Consider the following 21,549-nt stretch of genomic DNA (forward strand, 5'->3'; position numbering starts at 1 on the left):
CAACCTGCTCTCAAACAAACACCGAATAACAAATAGTGCAGTTTGATGCTGAAATCTAGGACTGTACTGAAGACTGGGTTAGATCTTACTCTCATATATGAAACACACACATGCACACATACACGCACACACACACACACACACACACTTTTACCAAAATGGACTAATAAAAGGCATGGACACAGTTACCACATCTTCAGACAAATGACAGAAATAAAATTCTGGTTGATTCTGTTCAGTAGCAGCAACAGTATTTCTGAAGTTTCCTAGCTGTACATCTTTAGAGATAAATTTTTGTTCTGGTATTTACATTTTGGTTGGTTTGAGTTCAGAGATCATCAGGTGTCCTATTCTTAGATTTATGAGATACCTATATCCTAGCATTGGACAGCACTCAAACTAAGAACCATTGATAACGCAAAAGAGATTGAGATGTTTCATTTCTTTTCTATAATTTAGTAACTTGCACATTTTCTTAGAATAAAGAAAACGTGAGCAACTATTATGTTCTCTGTGTTTCATATTATTAATCATTTATTTTTCTTTTCTCTTTATCTAGAAAGTCTATTCTAGGGTAGCAAGAATATGTAAGGTAAGTACATTCATAGAAATATGATGAATTTTGTGATTTATGTCAAAACTGTGGTTGACAGCCTAATTTTGTTCTACAGCATACTTGTATACTTTATGAAAAGTGGCTATTTATGATTGGTCATTCCCTTGGATATTACTGTTTTGGGTCCTAGGACTCATAAGGCAGGTTACCCAGTTTCACTGCTGTGCAAGTGACCAAGATCGCAATGTTCCCTCCGAACAGGATGCCAGTTCATTGCAGGGTTACTAATTTACAGCCAAGTGGACTGGAGTAATGTGAAATGAAGTGTTTTGTTCAAGAATGTAGCACACTGCCCAGTTTGGAAATTGAAACCATAATTTTATGATCATGGGTGCAACACCTTAACCACTATGCCATCTATGCTAGATAAAAAGGGTAAAGGCCCCCTTCTGTCATGAATGACCATGGGATTGCACCTAGAAAGTTACCCTCAGAGGCACAAGTCTGGACAGGGTTGTTTCTGGAAGACCAGCAGTCGCTCATGCATACCAGCCTCCCTTCTCCCAACCACTGATGTTATCCAAGGGAAAAGCAAATGCTGATACAGCTTTGCACCAGTGATGTTGCATCTCATTTCTACAACTGAGTGAATTGGAGCAATGTGAAATAAAGTGTTTTGCTCAAGAACACAACACACAGCCTGGTCCAGGAATCAGATTCACTACCTCATAAGTGTGACCCTGATGCTCTAACCACTGAACCATGCGCCTAAAAATTCTAGGAGTTCAAAATAGGTGTGTGTGTATGTGTGTGTGTGTGTGTGTGTGTACGTGTGTGTGTGTTTGTTACATTAGAAATCAGGTAAAATTTATTAACTAGTAACTGTAAACAGCGTGTGGAGGACTTACAGTGGAATTTTAATGGTGGCAGTCTTGAAACTGAATAATTTTCATGTAAGAAATTTATGATGGAAATCTCATCCATTGTTTTTACACCCCTTTTTTTGTTTTTTTTCTTTTACTCTTCAGACTGACAGAGGAGGAGATAGCCTCCTTCTAGAAAACAACTGGACGACTTTTCTTAAGTCCCGGATTAACTGTTCTCTTCCAGGAGAGTTTCCATTTTATTTCAATGAAATTCAGCATACCTTCTATTCCAAAGAAGAGAATTTAATATATGCTGTGTTTGGCACCGGAGAGTAAGCTTGCATTTAATATCCATTAGTTGTTGTTGTTGTTGTTATTATTCTTCCCCCCTTTCTTCCTCCTTCACCACTACTGCTATCATCATCATCATCATCATCGTCATCGTCATTTCCTATAAAGCAATAAAATTACCATAATATCTGTGTTAATGAAAATATTTTCCCACTGGAAACTGATAGCAAGCTCAGCAAGTAAATAAATAAATAAATAAGAACAAAAAGAAAGCAATGAAATAGATGCAAAGTGTGCCATTGGGGAAATTGTTGATTGTTTTTTTTATCCTGTCCAACACAGAAAATGCTCACTGGCACTTTAGGTGCGCCAGATTCCAGCTTGATGAGGGACAGGTAAGTAAAGTCATGAAGTGCTCTAACCCAACTTATCTGGCTGGTCCCTACCTTAGTGTAGATGGATGGTACTCCATATTTTTTTCTCTTGTTTCCTTAAATTATATCTTTTTTTTTAATGATATCTGTATTCTTATATGTTCATTTATTTATTTTCTGTAATTATCCTTCAGAACTGTAATAATGTTTTAACACTTGTTAATATTCTGTACAATATCTGTGGCCATCTTTTCATTTTGGTGTAACTTCATTTTACATACCTCTGTATATATGTAGCTGGCTGTAAGTACAAGCCATTGACAATTTCCAATAAGACAGGCATGGCTGTATAATGAAGAAGCTTGCTTTGCAACCATGTGGTTTTTTTCTACTCACAGCAGCATCCTTGGCAAGCATCTTCTATTATACTCTGGCTATCCAATGCATTGAGACTGGATTTTGTAAACAGAAACCTGCGTGGAAGTCCATTTTGTGTGTGTGTGTGTGTGTGTGTGTGTGTGTTTGTGTGTATATATATATAGGCCTGACCTTTCTTTCTTGGTTGGACTACAGTCCATGCAACATCTATATTCCTTCCTGTGCTTGTTAAATCTTATGTCCCTGCCATAATGCTTTACTTCCACACATGCCAGCTTAATTTAATTCATCCTTAGTTGAAAGACACCTGTTGTTATGTCCTGTTTTTATATTTGTGTAACATTTCTGGGTTTTTTTTCCATCCTTGTTTCATATACATTCGCTGCTTTCTTCCAAGGAATCTAATGCTCTTAGCTTATTTCTCCTTGGGGCTGGCCAGATTGGAGCAATCTCAAGTATAACCAGCCGAAATTGCAAAGATAATTTTGAACTCGACTGAGGATAGAAAACTCCAAATGATCCATCCTTCTTTCCCTTGTATCAACTGTCTGGATATTTTGTTTTCCATTTTTGGTTCACCTAACTGTCTGGATGTTTTGCGTTCTTGTCCCATTTTTGTATATATATATATATATATGGTACAGGCATGGCTGTGTGGATGGTCCAGGCATGGCTATGTGGTAAGAAGCTTTCTTCCCAATCACATGGTTCTGGGTTCAGTCCCACTACATGGTAGCTTAGGCAAGTGTATTCTACTATAGCCTTAGGCTGACTAAAGCTTTGTGAGTGGATTTTGTTGATGGAAACTGAAAGAAGCCTGTTGTATATATATGTGTGTATATTTGTGTGTTTGTGTATGTGTTTATGTTTGTTCCCACCCCAATTCAACAGATGATTTTCGTTTGTATACATTCCCATAATTTAGTTTGCCAAAAGTGACATACAGAGTAAGTACCAGACATAAAAAATAAGTACTAGAGTTACTCTGATCAAGAGAAACCCTTCAAGGTGGTGCCCTCGTGTGACCACAGTCCAATATCTGAAACAAATAAAAGAAAAAAGCTACATTTTATTACATTTATGAATGTGTCCTAACTAGAAAGATAAAAAGAGAATTATTATTATTATTATTATTATGGATATAGTATTTTAATTTGTATTTTCATTTTTCCAAAACGAAAATTTTATTATTTTGGGGTCACACCTAAGTATATCTTGTGATACATAGAGCTATATTCTATGGAACTCTATGCTCTATTGCATTTAAGGGAGTGAACCACTCCTCCAGGTGAACAATCACATGCTATTTGGAAATTAATGATTTAAGGTAGGTATGGGCAACCTTTATTGAGAAGTACACCAAGCAAGGCGTGGCTCATCATCAGGTGGATTGCTGTAATAAAAAAATTTTAGGTAATTTTTCATTAGGCATGCCCTTCAGAAAGTGCTGCCAGCCTTAGTCTGTCAGTGAATGTTTTAACCCTCTCAGACCTGGGCTCAGATGTCTAACATTACCCTCCACCTGAGCAGAAAAAGGAATAGTTGCATATACAGCTCTAGAGTAGCAATTGCAGGCAAACTAATGGACAGAATCAGCCGCATCTTCTTTTTCTCTGTGTGTTGTTCATTGCTGCTTTACTGGGAATCCAGCAGAGATGATGTTTAACCTATTCCCACTATAGCAGGAATATGGAGTGACAGGGTTAAGGTTTCTAGTTTCGTTACCGACAATCAAGATAGGGAAAATTAATAAAAGACAATACAGCAATATATGGCTGAGTTTTCTATATCCATTACTTTACAGAAAAATGTTTTCTGCTTAACCCTTTCGTTACCAAACCGCCCAAAGCCGCCCGAAAACAATTTTGGTTTATGAGACCAAACCGCCCAAAGCCGCCCGAATTTACCTATTCATATTTAAATGAGAATATCAGAGCAAATCTCTTCAGTACATTCGTGAAAATACGTATTATACTTTGTAAACAGTTCAACTACAGTTTTGTACAATAATCGAAGTGTAATTTTAATTCCGTGAATTTTGGGAGATTTTTTTCCGAAATTTGTTCCTATTGTGTTTTCAAAATTTGTAATTCTGACAAAAAATGGATACGAATTTCATTATATCAAGCAGCGAGTCAGAATTCGAAGGATTTTCTACTGAAGACCTTCATAAATCTAACTCTATGACTGAAAGAAAAAAGCATGTGGTATTTGATAATGAATCTGATGTTTCATTTCCGAAAGTGAAAACAGTGAATCTGAGATCTCCGATAGCGATAAAGAAAACGAATTGGCACCTGAATGGAGTGAAAATTTAAAAACTGTTTCTTTCGGTGATTTTTCTGAAGAAACTGGACCAAGCCACAGACTTTCCAGAAGGGTAAAGCCTTAGACTATATCTATTTACTTTTTCGAATGAGCCTATTTGAAATCATTACGGCAGAAACGAACCGTTACGCTAAACGTAAACAAAGCGAAAGAAAGGATAGTTTGTGGTTTCCCACAACCTTAAATGAAATTAAGACTATTTTGCCATAAATATTATTATGGGTATCAGAAAGTTACCCAGAATAACAAATTCTATCGTAAAATTTTGTTGTATACCCAATTGAATATTAGCTAATAACCCATTTTCTATAGCGATGTTTGAACAAAATTTTTATAATTTTATATTTTGTGGAATTTACCTGTATCTACCTGCAATTAGAGTCACTTTGTGACAAAAATTATAGTATAGAATTGGTTGAGAATATTTCATTTAATTATCTTCCAAAAATCAGATTAATATATCGATAAGTAAAAAAGTTATAGTTGTTTAATGAAACCAGACTAAATTTATGATTACGTTAGAAATTAATTGAAACACATAAGGGGTGTAATTTGGTCAGAAATATAGTAACGAAAGGGTTAAGGCAGCCGAGAATATAAATATGTATATATTAAAATATATTACATACATATAAGAGGGATGACCTCTAAGTCACATCTATTACGCTAGAAGATCCGCCATGATCTTACCACTAAGAAAGGAATGTTCTCAAGAAAATTTAGCAAATAGCAGAATGTGAGTGAGGAAGACAAATGAAAAGATACAAAATATAGATTAATCACAAACCAGGTTTCGTTTCTCGCTTACGTTCTGGCATTTGCTAAATTTTCTTCAGAACATTCCTTTCTTAGTGGTAAAACCATAGCGGATTTTCTTCTAGCATAATGGATGTCCACTTACAGGTCATCCCTTTTATATGTATGTACTATAATTTTTTCTGAATCTTCAGATTTTTCAATATGCTAGACCACTGGTTTTAAATTGATATTAATCAAATTAATATTCAATTTTTCACCTTTATTATTTTAAATTTTATATTAAAATATATTAGATAGATTATCATAGTTTAAGTTATTTATGAGTTGTAATCCTTATTTTTTTTTACCATTCTGTTTCCAGCAATAGCATACCAGGTTCAGCTATCTGTATATATGATATACATGCATTCCATCGGTCATTCTCTGGTGCTTTCAAATACCAGATGAATGCTAACACAGCATGGATGAAAATGGAAAATCCAAAAGCAGATTCACAGGTATGACTACTATTATTAAAATGGAATTTTATTTTAATTTTTTTATTTTATCTAGTTTCAACTTTCGAGCTGTGGCCATGCTGGGGCACCGCCAGTATATTTTTAGTATGGAACTGGTTTATTTAATAGAGATGACTTGCTGTTATTGTGAAACATATTGATTATTGTTTGGATTTTAAATGCAATTTTAAATTAAAGGTATTTTTATTGAGTAAAGATTATACTTCAACTATCCTGACCATGAGTTACTAGAACCTAAACATGAGTCATTGTATTACACACACACACACATGCATGCATGCACACACACACACACACACACACACAGACACACACACACACACACAGACACACACACACACACATGTGAATGACAAATTAAGATAATCACAAGTTTATATTAGTTTCAAACTTTGGCACAAGGCCAGCAATTTTGAGGAAGGGACTAAGGACTTAAGTCAAGTAGATTCACCCCCAGTGCTCAATTGAGACTTATTTAATCAATTCTGAAAGGATAGAAGACAAAATTGACCTCAGAAGACTTTAAATTCTGAATGTAAAGATGGATGAAATGTCTCAAAGAATTTTGCCCAGTATGCTAACAATTCTGCTAGCTTGTGGCCTTGACACACAAGTTTATCTTATTAGTTCCTACATGTCTTTCACCCTTATGATTATTTGGAACCCTGCACTGGGTGTTTCAACTGTAATTGGATGCTTAACAAGAATGGATCATCAGGGAACACTTTATTGCATTAAGCTGCAGTATACAACAGAAAGTTTACCTGATGAACCATTCTGATTAAGCATCCAAGTGCACTTGGAACACTCAGTGCAGGGTTCCAGACAACCAGAGTGATGAAACATACATAGGAACTAATAAGATAAACTTGCAGTCATCTTAATCTCTCCAGCATTTGCCCTGTATTTAACAACAAGTATTACTACTTAGTTTAGGAGTTACTTAATCACTCTACTAAAAGTAGACTGGAATATGGTAATCTACATGGAACTTCAGACAACAGTAGCAGTTATACATATATTTGTATGCACAAAACATAATCTTTATATATAAAAGTGAAGTTGTGTGAGTGTCTGTCTCCTACGATTTAGATTCCTAACTATTCCCACATTTTGCGGTGCAGTTTAACCAAAAGTGGGTATCTTATAGTCGTGATTCATATCGAGCCCTTCTGGGTATTAGCGCGCATCTACGATGAGTCTACGATTTAAAAAAAAATTTACCATCATTTTTTCCCATTTTTAATGCATTTTTTTGCTATTATATAAGAGAAGTAACTCTCTAAAAATGCTTATATAGTTATTTCCCTTACAAACCCGAGCAACGCCGGGCAATACTGCTAGTATATATATAAAAATACAAATATGTATAGAATTTTTTAATGATTGAACATGAAAGATATAAAACTATAAATATTAGTATGCAGAATATTGGATTAATAAACCTCTTAGATGAAAAGAAGTCAAAGGCTGTCTGTGAGATTTGAAACTACACCTTCTGTTTGCATGATAGACATTTTAACCATCATACCGAAATGACACTTCAAATCTTCTCTTTCTATTTTAGATGTTTTGCTCTTACCAACATGAATTGTATGTCATTTACTTAATAAAAATCTAGAAACTTTGCAAGATATGAAGTGTATCATTTTAACAGCAGAATGTTTATATGCTTTGTGTGTGTGTGTTGTGTGTGTGTGTGTGTGTGTGTATGTATTGTTTGCACAATCGAAACTTCAAGAGACTTAAAGTCTATCATTTTTAATGGTGTAACTTGAAACAGATAAAGCTATAAATAATAGCATTTAGATTAGTGGGTAAAAAAAACACATGATGAAGAAAAGTTGAAGTTTGATTCTAGGGCTCAAATCTGAATCTTCTAAATTCTTATAATATAAATAACGCAATTTTTGCTAGTAAAAACAAAACTTCTCAAATGGATGGAATAAATTGTAAGGGTTGTTTTGTTATAATGGTTAGAATATCTGTCCTATTTACAGTAGGTATTGGTTCAAGTACCCCAGGTAGCCTTCTACTTTTTTTTCCATCCAAGGGTGTGTTAACCCAGTATTCCACTCTGTATTATATGTGGCTTTATCTGCTTCGGGTTACACCATTAAAAATGATACACTTTATATCTCTTGAAGTTTCTATTGTGTAAACAATACATATGCACACACACATACACACATGTACGTATATAAATATACATACACACACATATATACATATACATTCATACATGTGTATGTATGTGTATATATGTATATATATATATTTATATGCAGAGAAAAACTGAAAACGAGAGATAGAGAAATGAGTAAGATACCATCTTTAATTAGCATATTTATTGCTTCTTTACAAAACTGCATAGAACGGAGACTGCGTAGTAATTGCTTTTAATTTAATGTTAGATTATAATTATAAGAGTAATTAAAATAAAAAAAACAATTATAACAAATGCATCAGTACTGAATGGTATAACAAATTTAGTTTATGTAAGTAATATATATATATATATATACATGATGTGTTTTTGTGTTGTTTCAGTGTCCCAGTCCAGGAAGCAGCAGTAAGCGTTCCTTTAGTAACCATATCTCACAAGTACTCCTAGATGCGGAGAAATATCAAATGATGAACGATGCCGTTCAGCCAATAACTAACCGTCCTCCTTTTGTGGGTGTGGGTGAGAGGTAGGTCAAATATTAAACTGTATTCTTTGTATATGATCACAACATCACTTCTACCACCAACACCAATCATTTCATCTGTCTCTTCCTAACCTCTCTGCTGAAGGGAAATGGCCCAAAATATTAAAATTTTGTGCTGCTCCTGATAGCAAATGAACATATTAAACTCTTCTAGGAACTCTTTTGGAAAAAATTATTGCTGATGTAACCCATTTCAACCAGATTTTACTTTAATTCACTCCCCTCTTTCTCATACATATACACTCAAATATACACATGTTTGTGTCACTGTCATGAAAGTAATATGGGATATATTAGTGGAAATTAAATATATAAATGCTTTCACTGCTTTTCTCATGAACAATTTCAATTATAATCCTTTGTATACTATAGGCAGAAGGAAATTTTGTGGGAGGGAACTTATTGGTTACATTCATCCTAGTGCTCAACCTCAGTTACATTACCTTAAAAGGATAATAATAATAATAATAATAATAATAATAATAACAATAAAAGATGGACTACAGCAAATATTCTGCTCAATACCACAGATTTACATGTCGTTTGTTTGACCTTAACCTGTTGAGCATGTCCCTTAGTGGCTGACGATATGTGCATCTCTGATCACGAGAGAGAAGTAGTGGGGAGCATCATAGCCATGTGTTCAGAGGGATTCTTTGGGATTTGAATAATTTACCTTTGGAAACATGGGTGTTTCATTCAACATCCTTAAACAATCCTTATTCAGGGACCTTTTGAGTGGGATGGGTTACTCAACCAGAAGAAAATTCTAACTGGGCCCTACCTGCAAGGTCATGTACAGTTTATCTTGATATGAGATCACCATGTTGCGCACATATGGTTGTGATGCATGTGCCTAGTGTACCCTTATCAGACGGGTAGTCATGATGGGTATACTGGGCTTCATATATTTTACTCCAGTGCTACTTTGATGGCATGCACTGCTCTCTCACTCAATAATGATAATAATAATCCTTTCTGCTATTGGCACAAGGCCTGAAATTTTTGGGGAGTGTAGGAGTTAATCGATTACATTGACCTTAGTACTCAACAGGTACTTATTTTATTGACACTGAAAGGATGGAAAGCAAAGTTAACCTTGTCTGAAATTTGGGGAAGGGGCTAGTCAGTTACATCGACTCCAGTGTTTCACTGGTACTTAATTATTAACTCTGAAAGGATAAAAGGCAAGTCGACCTCGGCTGAATTAGATCTCAGAATGTAAAAATGCCGCTAAGCTTTTTCTCTGGCATGCTAGCAATTCTACCAGCTGACCACCTTAATAATAATAATAATGGTTTCAAATTTTGGCACAAGGCCAGCAGTTTCAGGGGAGGGGTAAGTCAATCACATTGACCAGTATTCAATTGGTACTTATTTCATTGACCTTAAAAGGCTGAAAAACAAAGTCAACCTCGGTGGTATTTGAACTCAGAATGTAAAGATGAACAAAATGCTGCTAACCATTTTGTCTGATGTGCTAATGATTCTGCCATTTCACAGCCTTAATAGTAAATAATAATGATAAACCCTTGACTTGCCCAACTTGTTATTCCATCACAGAAGAAGTGGCCAAATCACTGCTCATCATCTCCTGGCTTCCAGCTTAACTCCTGTCTTTTGTGACTCACATATTTTTGCTCTTTACTTTATATTACAAAGGCATGCTCACTAACTTGGCAGGGAATCCCCTCTGGCCGAACTTCATTAAGGATAACCAAGCTACAACCCTGCAGGAGACTATGGTATTCTGCACCCTTTCACACAAAGGCTTGATGGCACACTTCTTCTCATGGGACTATGTGCTCAATCATGATTATTTTCTTTGCGTTTCAGACCAAAAAACCTGACAAAAATGTGTAGTATTCATTGCCATAATAAGTAAATCATAATAAGTAACTGAATTATTCTTAGCAAACGAGTAAATTATTTCTTGTGTATGAAAGCATTTGTATTGCAAATAATGTAAATAATGACTTATTTTGAATTTTTCTTCTTACTTGCCTTGTTTAGGTGGACACATATCATAGCTGATACAGTTTACACGCTGAAGGGAAAGTTCTCTGTTGTCTTCATTGGCACCTTAGATGGATATGTTAAAAAGATGATCCATATTCCTCGAGTGAATCTCAGTTGTATTTTAGAAGAAATCAGAATCACTCCAAAGGGACAAAACGAACCTGTAACCTCGATTATAAAATCTAGAGAAGAGGTAAGTCGATATTAGATTTCATAAAGTATTGTCATCACCACCTCCATTATCATCATCACCATCACTATCATCATTGTCATTATTTCTGTTAATGCCATCATCATCATCATAATGACCATCATCATCACTGTCCAGAGCATCACTGTTGTCTCGTTGTTAAAGCCATTATCGTAACTGTTATTGTCGTCATCATAGCTGTTACCCTTTTCGTCTTCATCTTCTTCATCACCATCGTCATTTTAATACTGTTTATCTTTACTAGATTATGCTCCACAAAATTATTATTAAAATGTAATCCTTATCATCATCATCATCTTTCTCTTTTCTTGCTCTTCTGTGACGACATACTGGACGGAGCTTTTAGTGGTAGTCTTTCGTGTTGAGATGCCCCACCTGACACAAACCCTTTTAAGACAGCTTTTATGACATGCAGAAATACAGTGCATCTATTTTAAAAATCAGAATCTAATATTATTATTATTATTACTAATGTTGACTATGTTGGTAGTCAGTTCATAAATCAACTTTAATTTTAAAAAATACGTATATCCACTTGACAATATTTAATGAGGAATTATTATTTTTTTTTGCTTGTTGTACAAAATTATAACCAATACCTACATATACATGTATATTTATATGTATATAGATGCAGGTGTATGTATGTGCATGTGTGTGTATGTATATATACATATATATATATATATATATATATATATATATATATATATATATATATATACGATAGTGTATATTTATACACATAAGGAATCCACACTTAGGGTGAAATTCAACACACAGAACTACAAATAAAATGGTATTAAATGGTAAATGTTTTTCATTTCCAAATTTTGTTCCTGTTGAATCTTATCCGTTATTTTTGTGGTTCTATGTGTTGAATTTCACCCTAAGTATGGATTCCTTATGTGTATAAATATACACTATCGTATAACTAATATACAGTCTTCTTGACTAATTTTTTACACGTTAGACCACTGGAAATGTAAATTTTGATTGAATATTTTAAATTTAATTAAATTCCATTTCCCTTTTGATATGATTAAACATTATATATATATATATATATATATAATCCAAAATATATAGTATCATATATCCACCATGGCTGATCTTACCAATCGGTTTTGCACAAAGAATAAAATGGAGTGTTAGATAACAATCTGATTATATAACCTTGTGCTCATCAGAGTTACCCGATATGGAAGGGAATATGGCGACTCCTCTCTATTGTCGGAGGTGAATTAACATGACTGGTTTGCTGCTGCTGTAAAAAAGGTGATGGAACGAAAAAGGGCCAGGGGATTAGGTTAGGAGTCGTATCCCTTGGTTGGCTATGTTATGAGGTTGGTAAGAGTTATCTTGAAGTGTTTGTAGGGAAAGTGTGCTTTATTAAGCATGGTGCTCCTGTAAGGATGGTGTGTGTGATATGTGTAGTAGTGTCATATGCATAGATTTTTCTGAGGGTGTAGGTATATATAACAGCATTTGTTGTGTGCTGTTTGTCGAACTGTTTTCTTTCTGTAATGGTTAGTTGTGGGGGGTTTTATGTTAGCATGTGGTGTGTAATGTGTATGTGGGGGTCTATGTGAAGGGGTACAATGTATATGACGGGGTATATGTTGGGGGTGTTGGGAGATAGTCTATCTTGTGGGATGTGCATGAGTATATTGGTGGGAGGTTGGTGGTTTGGAGTTTGGCTGCTCTTTCTAGTGAGTCGGATGTTTTATTATGGCCATCCCTTATATGTTTGAATATATATATATATATATATATATATATATATATTATATATATATATATTCTCCTTTGAATTAATTGTTGCTGACACAGACTATCACCAGTTTCTTTGGATTTCAGATTTTACTCCTTTATATATATGTGTGTGTGCATGCATGTAATTTCCTTTCTTTTTATTGTTCCTTTCTTGCTTTTTTTCTTTCTAGAAAGCACTCTATGTTGTAACTAGCAGAACTTTAATAAAGATACCATTTGAGAGGTGTCATCGATTAAAAACCAAGAGGTAAAAAAAAACCCTATTTTAAAGATTTTATAACTCTATAAATGAATTCAAATTGTTGCTTTTCCATTAAAGAAAAATTAACCAAGAGTGGGTGGGGAAGAAAGGATATTTGAAAACAAAATATAATGGAGTTAACACATCCGAAGATTACAACTGCAATAGTCCAACAAGTGGATCAAAGATTGACAGTTAACTTCAAGTCATATTATCTGAAAAGAACCTTCAAGTAATTTATGAAATTGACAGGTAGGATGAACCTTCTTTTAGAGCTTCTGGGAGAAGTTCAACAAATGAAAGTTGTGGATTATATTGCCGAGTCTATGTGAAGCCTTCATTTTTGAAACGTACTTTGAAAAATATATGGCCAGACTGTATCTGTAACCCTATAAATTTTCTATCAGCAGAAAGTGTACGTCAAATTTGGAAAGACACTGTGATATCTAAAAATGATGTCAGGATTAAAGAACTCATAGAGAATGAGGTGGTTGTGTTTTTAGTGTCCCATAGTGTTTATCTAATGAGGTGCCGATGCTAATGGAACAAAAGCAAGCTGAGAATACAAAAGTTCCTCCAACTCCACTTAAATTGACTGCAAAGAGTATTGCTAAAGAAGGTCTGCAAGTTTTTACTAATAATGTTATATCGCAATACGACACAGTGGTTGTGTGAGCTACGAAATCCTTGTCGCCAATGTTATATTGCATGTTCCGATGACCTCTACTCAACTCCCTGACATCTAGACTTCTCCTTCTATATCTACGTATTGGGCTAACCTACTTCATCGTCTGGGGGCGTCGACACAACAAATAATGGCACTAATCATGACTATAATATTAAAAAAAAAAATTGCATTGAAGAGCTTACAATGATCTGTTTCTAGACTAAGTTGTACAAAGAGATAACACTCTATGAAAATCAATCTCAAGCTTATGTTGATGATGATGAACTATGAGACAGGAGATAGTGTTCCTCATCCTGCAAGAAACCTTTATCCTCCACCACTCTTCACATATAGTCAATATCTTTTGTAATAAGAATGCATACATATTGTACTATTTCATTTTTGAATTTGGTTTGCAAGATTCTTTATGTGAATTCGTTTGTTGGGGCATATTTTATTGTGTTCTGAAGAGTGTCATTTTGTTTTAATGCCTTATTAATTAACACACTCACTGGTTTGATTTCTACTCATTTACTTATTGTTATTGTTTATTAGTAAGGCATTAAAACAGAACGACTCTCCCCGGACACAATAAAATACTGTACTATATATGTTTAGAAATTGTTACCTATTTAAATAAAAGTGGTTGTTTTTTGAAAAGTCCATTGGAATGCATTCTCATTTTACAATAATGTGGCTGTGTGGTAAGTAGCTTGCTAACCAACCACATGGTTCCGGGTTCAATCCCACTGCGTGGCATCTTGGGCAAGTGTCTTCTGCTATAGCCCCGGGCCGACCAATGCCTTGAGTGGATTTGGTAGACGGAAACTGAAAGAAGCCTGTCGTATATATGTATATATATGTGAGTGTGTGTGTATATGTTTGTGTGTCTGTGTTTGTCCCCCTAGCATTGCTTGACAACCGATGCTGGTGTGTTTACGTCCCCGTCACTTAGCGGTTCGGCAAAAGAGACCGATAGAATAAGTACTGGGCTTACAAAAAATAAGTCCCGGGGTCGATTTGCTCGACTAAAGGTGGTGCTCCAGCATGGCCGCAGTCAAATGACTAAAACAAGTAAAGAGTAAAGAGTCATGTAAGTACCATTTAACGAGGATAATTTATAGCTAGCTTCTTACAGTGATACTACCTGCCTTGAATGAATGAGTCAGCCTTTGAGTTTCAGACACATCTGAGCACTACTTTGTGACCATCTAGACTATGCTTGCTTTAGTGTTCTTGAGCACACTCTATGTGTGTGTGTGTGTATATGTCTGTGGGTGTGGATCTTGTTTCTGTGTACAGACACACATACATGCAAGTTTAAAGCTGTTTTATGATCATTGTGCTGCCAGGAGGCAGAGTATATTGATCTACTCATTTCAGTCAATCATGTTGAAAATAGATGTCATTCTTATTTCATGGTTGAATGAATAACTTATTAAGTAAGACTTCTTGCTGTGGAAAAAAGAAATGAAGAAATTGGAAAAACAAACATTCAGTTCTGATATAATGAATTCGGGAAAAATTTTTTTAATTTGTGAAATGGATAAAAACCAATAAAATGAAGTGACAAAAGGAATTCTGAGAAAGATATATGACAAATTTTTACAGTATTCTAATGAATTCTTTAATGATCTTCAGATGTGAATAGTGATGGGGAAGGGGGAGAAAAAGAGAGAGAGAGATATCTTTATATATAAAAGTGAAGTTGTGTGTCTGTCTCCTACGATTTAGATTCTTAACTACTCCCACATTTTGCGATGCAGTTTAACCAAAACCGGGTATCTTATAGTCGTGATTCATATCGAGCCCTTCTGGGTATTAGCGTGTGTCTACGATGAGTCTACGATTTAAAAAAAAATTTACCATCATTTTTTTTCCATTTTAATGCATTTTTTCGCTATTATATAAGGGAAGTAACTCTCTAAAAATGTCTACGATGAGTCAGCGATTTAAAAAAAAATTTACTATAATTTTTTTCCATTTTTAATGCATTTTTTGCAATTTTTTGGCTATAACTCTCTAAAAATGCTTATATAGTTATTTCCCTTACAAACCCGAGCAACGCCGGGCGATACTGCTAGTGTCTTTATAACTTATCTAATACTTTTCAGTTGCAACTTTGCTAAGGTTCTTTGTTTTGGTTTCCAATTCTACAGTATGTGTCTTCAGGCCCGGGATCCCTATTGTGCATGGAATAAAATAAACAAGACTTGTGCAACACCACCGGTCAACCAGTTAGAGACTCTCTTTTGGCTTCAGGATATCACATCATGTCCTGTTCTGGAGACACCAGGTAAACTGCATTTTGACTTTATTCCGAAATGAAATAAATATCTACATGTATATATATATACTTTGATCTAACCTAATGTTTCTACTGACATTTATTTACACTATTTTTAAGTGCAAGCATAATATAGTTGCAGGTATGGTTGTATGGTTAAGAAGTTCACTTCTCAACTGTGTGGCTTCAGTTTCAGTTTTACAGCATGGTATTTTGGGCAAGTGTCTTCTAATATATAGCCCTTAGCTGACCAATGTCTTGTGAAAGAGTATGGTAGGCAGAAATGAAAATGGCCTATTGCACACACACACACACATATACACTCTCTCTCTCTCTCTCTCTCTCTCTCTCTCTCTATATATATATATATATATATATATATATATATATATGTATATACACACACATACATATATATTTTCTTTTTGAAAATCTGATGAAGCACTAGCATAATACACAAACACTCAACTGTAAGTGCATTGCATCTTATATAGCAGAAACTACTGTGAGCTAATGGAGTTCACTATGTAATTTTTTGTTCCTTTGTTATTTATTTAATTCTTTATTATATTCTGTACTTGATTAACACTGTTTATGTATATATATGAGTGAGTTGACATACAAAAGAAAGTGGTATTCAACATGTTTGGCAGGAGTTACATTAATAACTTAAACAGTTTGATTTTGCTCCATGCAGCTTGAAGTTTCGTAAGCTTGCAGATCAAATGTACTAATCTTTATTTTGCATGGAGCTAAGTACAACTGTTATTAAATAATATATATATACACACACACATATGGGTGTGTGTGTATACTAGGTTGAGGAAAAAGTTTGTGTGTTGTGAGTCACCATTGAACATGAAATGAACTGGATGAATACACACACCACAAAAATATATAATAAAGCATTATTTTAACACAGTGCACAAACTTTTTCCTCGACCTAATATAATATATATATATATGTGTGTGTGTGTGTGTGTGTGTGTCTGTATATTAACATATATCTTGTAGCAGTTGTTGACAAGTTAACTATCGATAGACTGGAGAAGATTTATTATTAGTTGTCAAATGAGATATATATATTAAAAAGTTAATAAAAACAAAAGGTGCATTAAAAAGTTACACCTTCATATATGCAAAAAAAAAAAAAGACAAACTAATACAGATGTTCATAATTTAATTCCATAACAGCTTTTGTTAATCATGCTTGATATTTCAAATGGTATTCTTTTATGAGAAGAATGTGCTAAAATTGAAGGCTTTTATGAATTCTAAACATTCTTTGTGTTTCAATAACATTATTATTGCATGTAAATAATTAGAGAATCTGGAAGTTGTTGCTAGATTTGAATAACTTATATATTATGTGGGTGTCGAGCTGGCAGAAACGGTAGCACGCCGGGCAAAATGCGAAGCCGTATTTCATCTGCCGTTACGTTCTGAGTTCAAATTCCGCCGAGGTTGACTTTGCCTTTCATCCTTTCAGGGTCGATAAATTAAGTACCAGTTATGCACTGGGGGCGATGGAATCAACTTAATCGCTTTGTCTGTCCTTGTTTGTCCCCTCTATGTTTGGCCCCTTGTGGGTAGTAAAGAAATATATATATTATGTGGGTGTAGGCATGGCTGTGTGATTAAGAAATTTCCTTCACAATATGGTTTCCGGTTCTGTACTTACATGTGATATCTTGGTCAAGTCCCTTCTCCTATTGCTGTGACTCTCCCAGTATCTTGTGATGAATTTACTGGACAGAAACTATATTAAGATCATTGTGTGAGTGCACACGTTTGTGTGTGTGCATACACACGTGTGTATGACAGCACTTATATATTGACATCTAACTTGTCACTATGTGAAATGAAGTGGTGCTGATGTTAATATTCCTAGTTTGTGTTATGGCTGGTTGTTCTGTGCTTTTGAAGACCTTTGGATTATAAGAATGCCTTACCTCAAAAACAGGTGAAGGTTGGTGATAGGAAGAACATCCAATTGTAAAAATCCGACCTAAAATAACTTCATATAACTTATGAAAGTATGGTAAAGAAGATGTTGAGAAAAAAAATGTAGTTTTTGTATTTAGTTTGCTAGATTTTTGATGTAGGAAAATCTGATATTATTTTTGCACCAAACATACACTTGATAACACAGCCATGCCTGCACCTCATCATCATCATCTAACGTCCGCTTTCCATGCTAGCATGGGTTGGACGATTTGACTGAGTACTGGCGAACCAGATGGCTGCACCAGGCTCCAGTCTGATCTGGCAGTGTTTCTACAACTGGATGCTCTTCCTAACGCCAACCACTCTGAGAGTGTAGTGGGTGCTTTTATATGTCACTGGCACGAGGGCCAGTCAGGTGGTACTGGCAATGGTCATGCTCAAATGGTGTTTTTTACATACCACCTGCACAGGAGCCAGTCCAGGGGCACTGGCAACAACCTCGCTCGAATGTTTTTTCATGTGCCACTGGCACAAGTGCCAGTAAGGCGACGCTGGTAATGATCACGCTGAAATGATACTTTTTATGTGTCACTGGAATGGAAGCCAGTTGGCTGCTCTGGCAATGATCCTGCTTGGATGGTGCTCTTAACGCTCCACTAGCACGGATGCCAGTCATCAAATTTGATTTCGATTTACCTCTGTGTGTGTGTGTGTATAAATCAAAGTATACAGTATTATGGATCAATTACAGCTGGTCTTACCAACCAGTTTCATGCTGGATATTAGGTAAATGGATGATTACCTAATAAAATACACTCATCATAGATGGCAGGTCTGGAATAAAAAGTGATGGCTGTTCTCTATTACTACAGTTGAGGAAGTGTTACATCCAGTTTACAGAGAGCAGTCACCATTCTTTTCACTTCTGTCATCTTTGATGATAGTACTATATTATATAATCATCCAAATAACTAATATCCAGTATGAAACTCAGCTGTGATTGAGATACTGTGAACTTTGGTTTGTATACCCACCCTACTGACTAATATATGAATTCCTATTTTCTTTGATTTATGGATTCTTAGTCAGCTCACACACACACATATATATATATATATATATCTGTTTCTTTATTACCCGCAAGGGGCTAAACATAGAGGGGACAAACAAGGACAGACAAACGGATTAAGTCGATTACATCGACCCCAGTGCGTAACTGGTACTTAATTTATCGACCCCGAAAGGATGAAAGGCAAAGTCGACCTCGGCGGAATTTGAACTCAGAACGTAACGGCAGCCGAAATATGGCTACACATTTCGCCCGGCATGCTAACGGTTCAGCCAGCTTGCCACCTTTATATATATATATATATATCATCATCATCATCATCGTTTAGCATCCGCTTTCCATGCTGGCATGGGTTGGACGGTTCAACTGGGGTCTGGGAAGCCAGAAGGCTGCACCAGGCCCAGTCTGATCTGGCAATGTTTCTATGGCTGGATGCCCTTCCTAACGCCAACCACTCCATGAGTGTAGTGGGTGCTTTTTACATGCCAGACGGGGCTGGCAAACAGCCAGGATAGGATGGTGCTTTTTATGTGCCACCAGCACGGAGGCCAGGCGAGGCTGGCAATGGCACCTCAAGCTGAATCTTATTATTCTGAGTTGCACAATTAGCATTCTGTTGCCAAGCATTAAACTTGAAAGTGGTTGCAGTAGTGTCTTGGCTTCCATTAAATATATAAATAAGCTGTACATCATGTATTTTGTACTTTTTATCATGCCTCTTTCTTTTAAACATATCTTCTTTCTCTTTCTCTTTTGTAGTTGATGGACAGTGGTCACCTTGGTCACAGTGGTTGCAATGTCGAATTGTAGGACCTGATCGTCTCGGTGATGACTGCTGGTGTCGCACTCGTACTTGTGACAACCCAGCTCCCCGACTGGGTGGCAGAGATTGTGTTGGTGACACAGTTGAAGTGTCCAACTGTACCAGTAAGTAAAAAAAAAAAAAAAAAAAAAAAAAAATCATCACCGGTTCATGAGTAAATGCACACTGACATACGCATACAGACATCCAAATATATATATTCATACATTTTGCACACACACACATGTGTGTGTGTGTGGTAAGTGGAGACATATGAACCCCACAAGAAACATTTTAATTCATCTAATTAACCCATTTATTCGCCGAAAGTGATCTACAACTAATTATAAATTAATTGAATGTGTGTGTGTGCGTGCGTGTGTGTGTATTTGTGAAATGATAAAACCAAATACTATTATTTCCTCTGCTTACTTTCACACTTTGGTAAAGGCATTTTCATGCTGAACTATCAGAATGTTTTTTTTTTTTTTTGTTTTTGAAGTGAAGGGTATGCTCTTTGTCTTTTATTATTTTTCATTTAACATTTCAACAAATTTTTTTTACAATGTCTCTGCATTTATATATATATATATATATATATATTTCTTTATTGCCCACAAAGGGGCTAAACATAGAGGGGGACAAACAAGGACAGACAAAGGGATTAAGTCGATTACATCAACCCCAGTGCAAAACTGGTACTTTATTTATTTATCGACCCCGAAAGGATGAAAGGTAAAGTCGACCTTGGCTGAATTTGAACTCAGAACGTAGCGACAGACGAAATACCGCTAAGCATTTCACCCGATGCGCTAACGTGTCTGCCAGCTCGCCGCCTTCATTTATATATATATATATATATATGTATGTCTATGTATGTATGAATGTAGGTATGTATGTATTTGTGTATGTATGTGTATAAATGAATGTATGTATATATGTCTATATATATATATACATGCATATATGTATATGTATGTATATACATATATATACACATACACATCACACACACACACACACACACACACACACACACACACACACACACACACACACATATATATGTTGTATATGATGATTTATGTGTGTATCAAATTGGCAGAGTCATTAGCACATATGACAGAGTGCCTTTCTGTATTTATGCTTGTTTGTTGTACTCTAAGGCAACTCTGCTTTTCATCCTTTTGAGTGTGGGCTCAAGGGGTCAATTCATCTTCTCTTCCTCTGTCTTCCTCTTTGGAAGATCTCTGTTTTAGTCAGACAGAGAGAAGGATTGTCTCATCCAAGATTTAAAAGTGCTCAAAGACATATGTCTCAACACAGCCCCTCCAACTCATTCTGGAGTTATGGGCTCCAAAGAAAGTATATATATATATACACACACACACATATATATATACACACACACACACACACATATATATATATATACATATATGCATACAAGCATACATATTTATATATATATATATATATATATATATCATACATACATACATAAGTACTAAAGAGAAAAGGTTTGTGTGTGTGTTTGTATATGCAGACACACAGAAGCATGTACACACTGTGTGGGTGTGTAAATATATATATATATATGCAATTATATATGTATATACCAACAAACACACACATATATTCATGCATATGCAGTGTCACATGTGCACTTACATGTATGGATAAATACATACCACATAACCATATGCATAACTACGCTTAGTTATACGTTCACAAATACACACGGTCCAC

The 21,549-nt window shown here is 35.2% G+C and overlaps 1 protein-coding gene across 2 annotated transcripts in view; it reads left to right on the plus strand.

Moving 5' to 3' along the window:
• The window catches only part of LOC115212774 (semaphorin-5A), a 455,488-nt gene that overhangs the window by 354,611 nt on the left and 79,328 nt on the right, over positions 1–21,549 (plus strand). For both annotated transcript variants that reach the window (XR_004999783.1, XM_036504186.1), the window contains exons 10-17: positions 560–592; positions 1,585–1,754; positions 5,914–6,049; positions 8,621–8,763; positions 10,795–10,993; positions 12,958–13,034; positions 15,855–15,991; positions 19,758–19,925. Coding sequence is in view for 1 of the 2 variants with exons in the window: in XM_036504186.1 (XP_036360079.1) it covers positions 560–592; positions 1,585–1,754; positions 5,914–6,049; positions 8,621–8,763; positions 10,795–10,993; positions 12,958–13,034; positions 15,855–15,991; positions 19,758–19,925 (1,063 nt within the window). In the remaining variant the exon portion in view is untranslated. The remainder of the gene's footprint in view (positions 1–559; positions 593–1,584; positions 1,755–5,913; positions 6,050–8,620; positions 8,764–10,794; positions 10,994–12,957; positions 13,035–15,854; positions 15,992–19,757; positions 19,926–21,549) is intronic.

The sequence above is a fragment of the Octopus sinensis genome, linkage group LG6 (assembly GCF_006345805.1).
Source record: "Octopus sinensis linkage group LG6, ASM634580v1, whole genome shotgun sequence".
NCBI classification, from domain to species: Eukaryota; Metazoa; Mollusca; class Cephalopoda; order Octopoda; family Octopodidae; genus Octopus; species Octopus sinensis.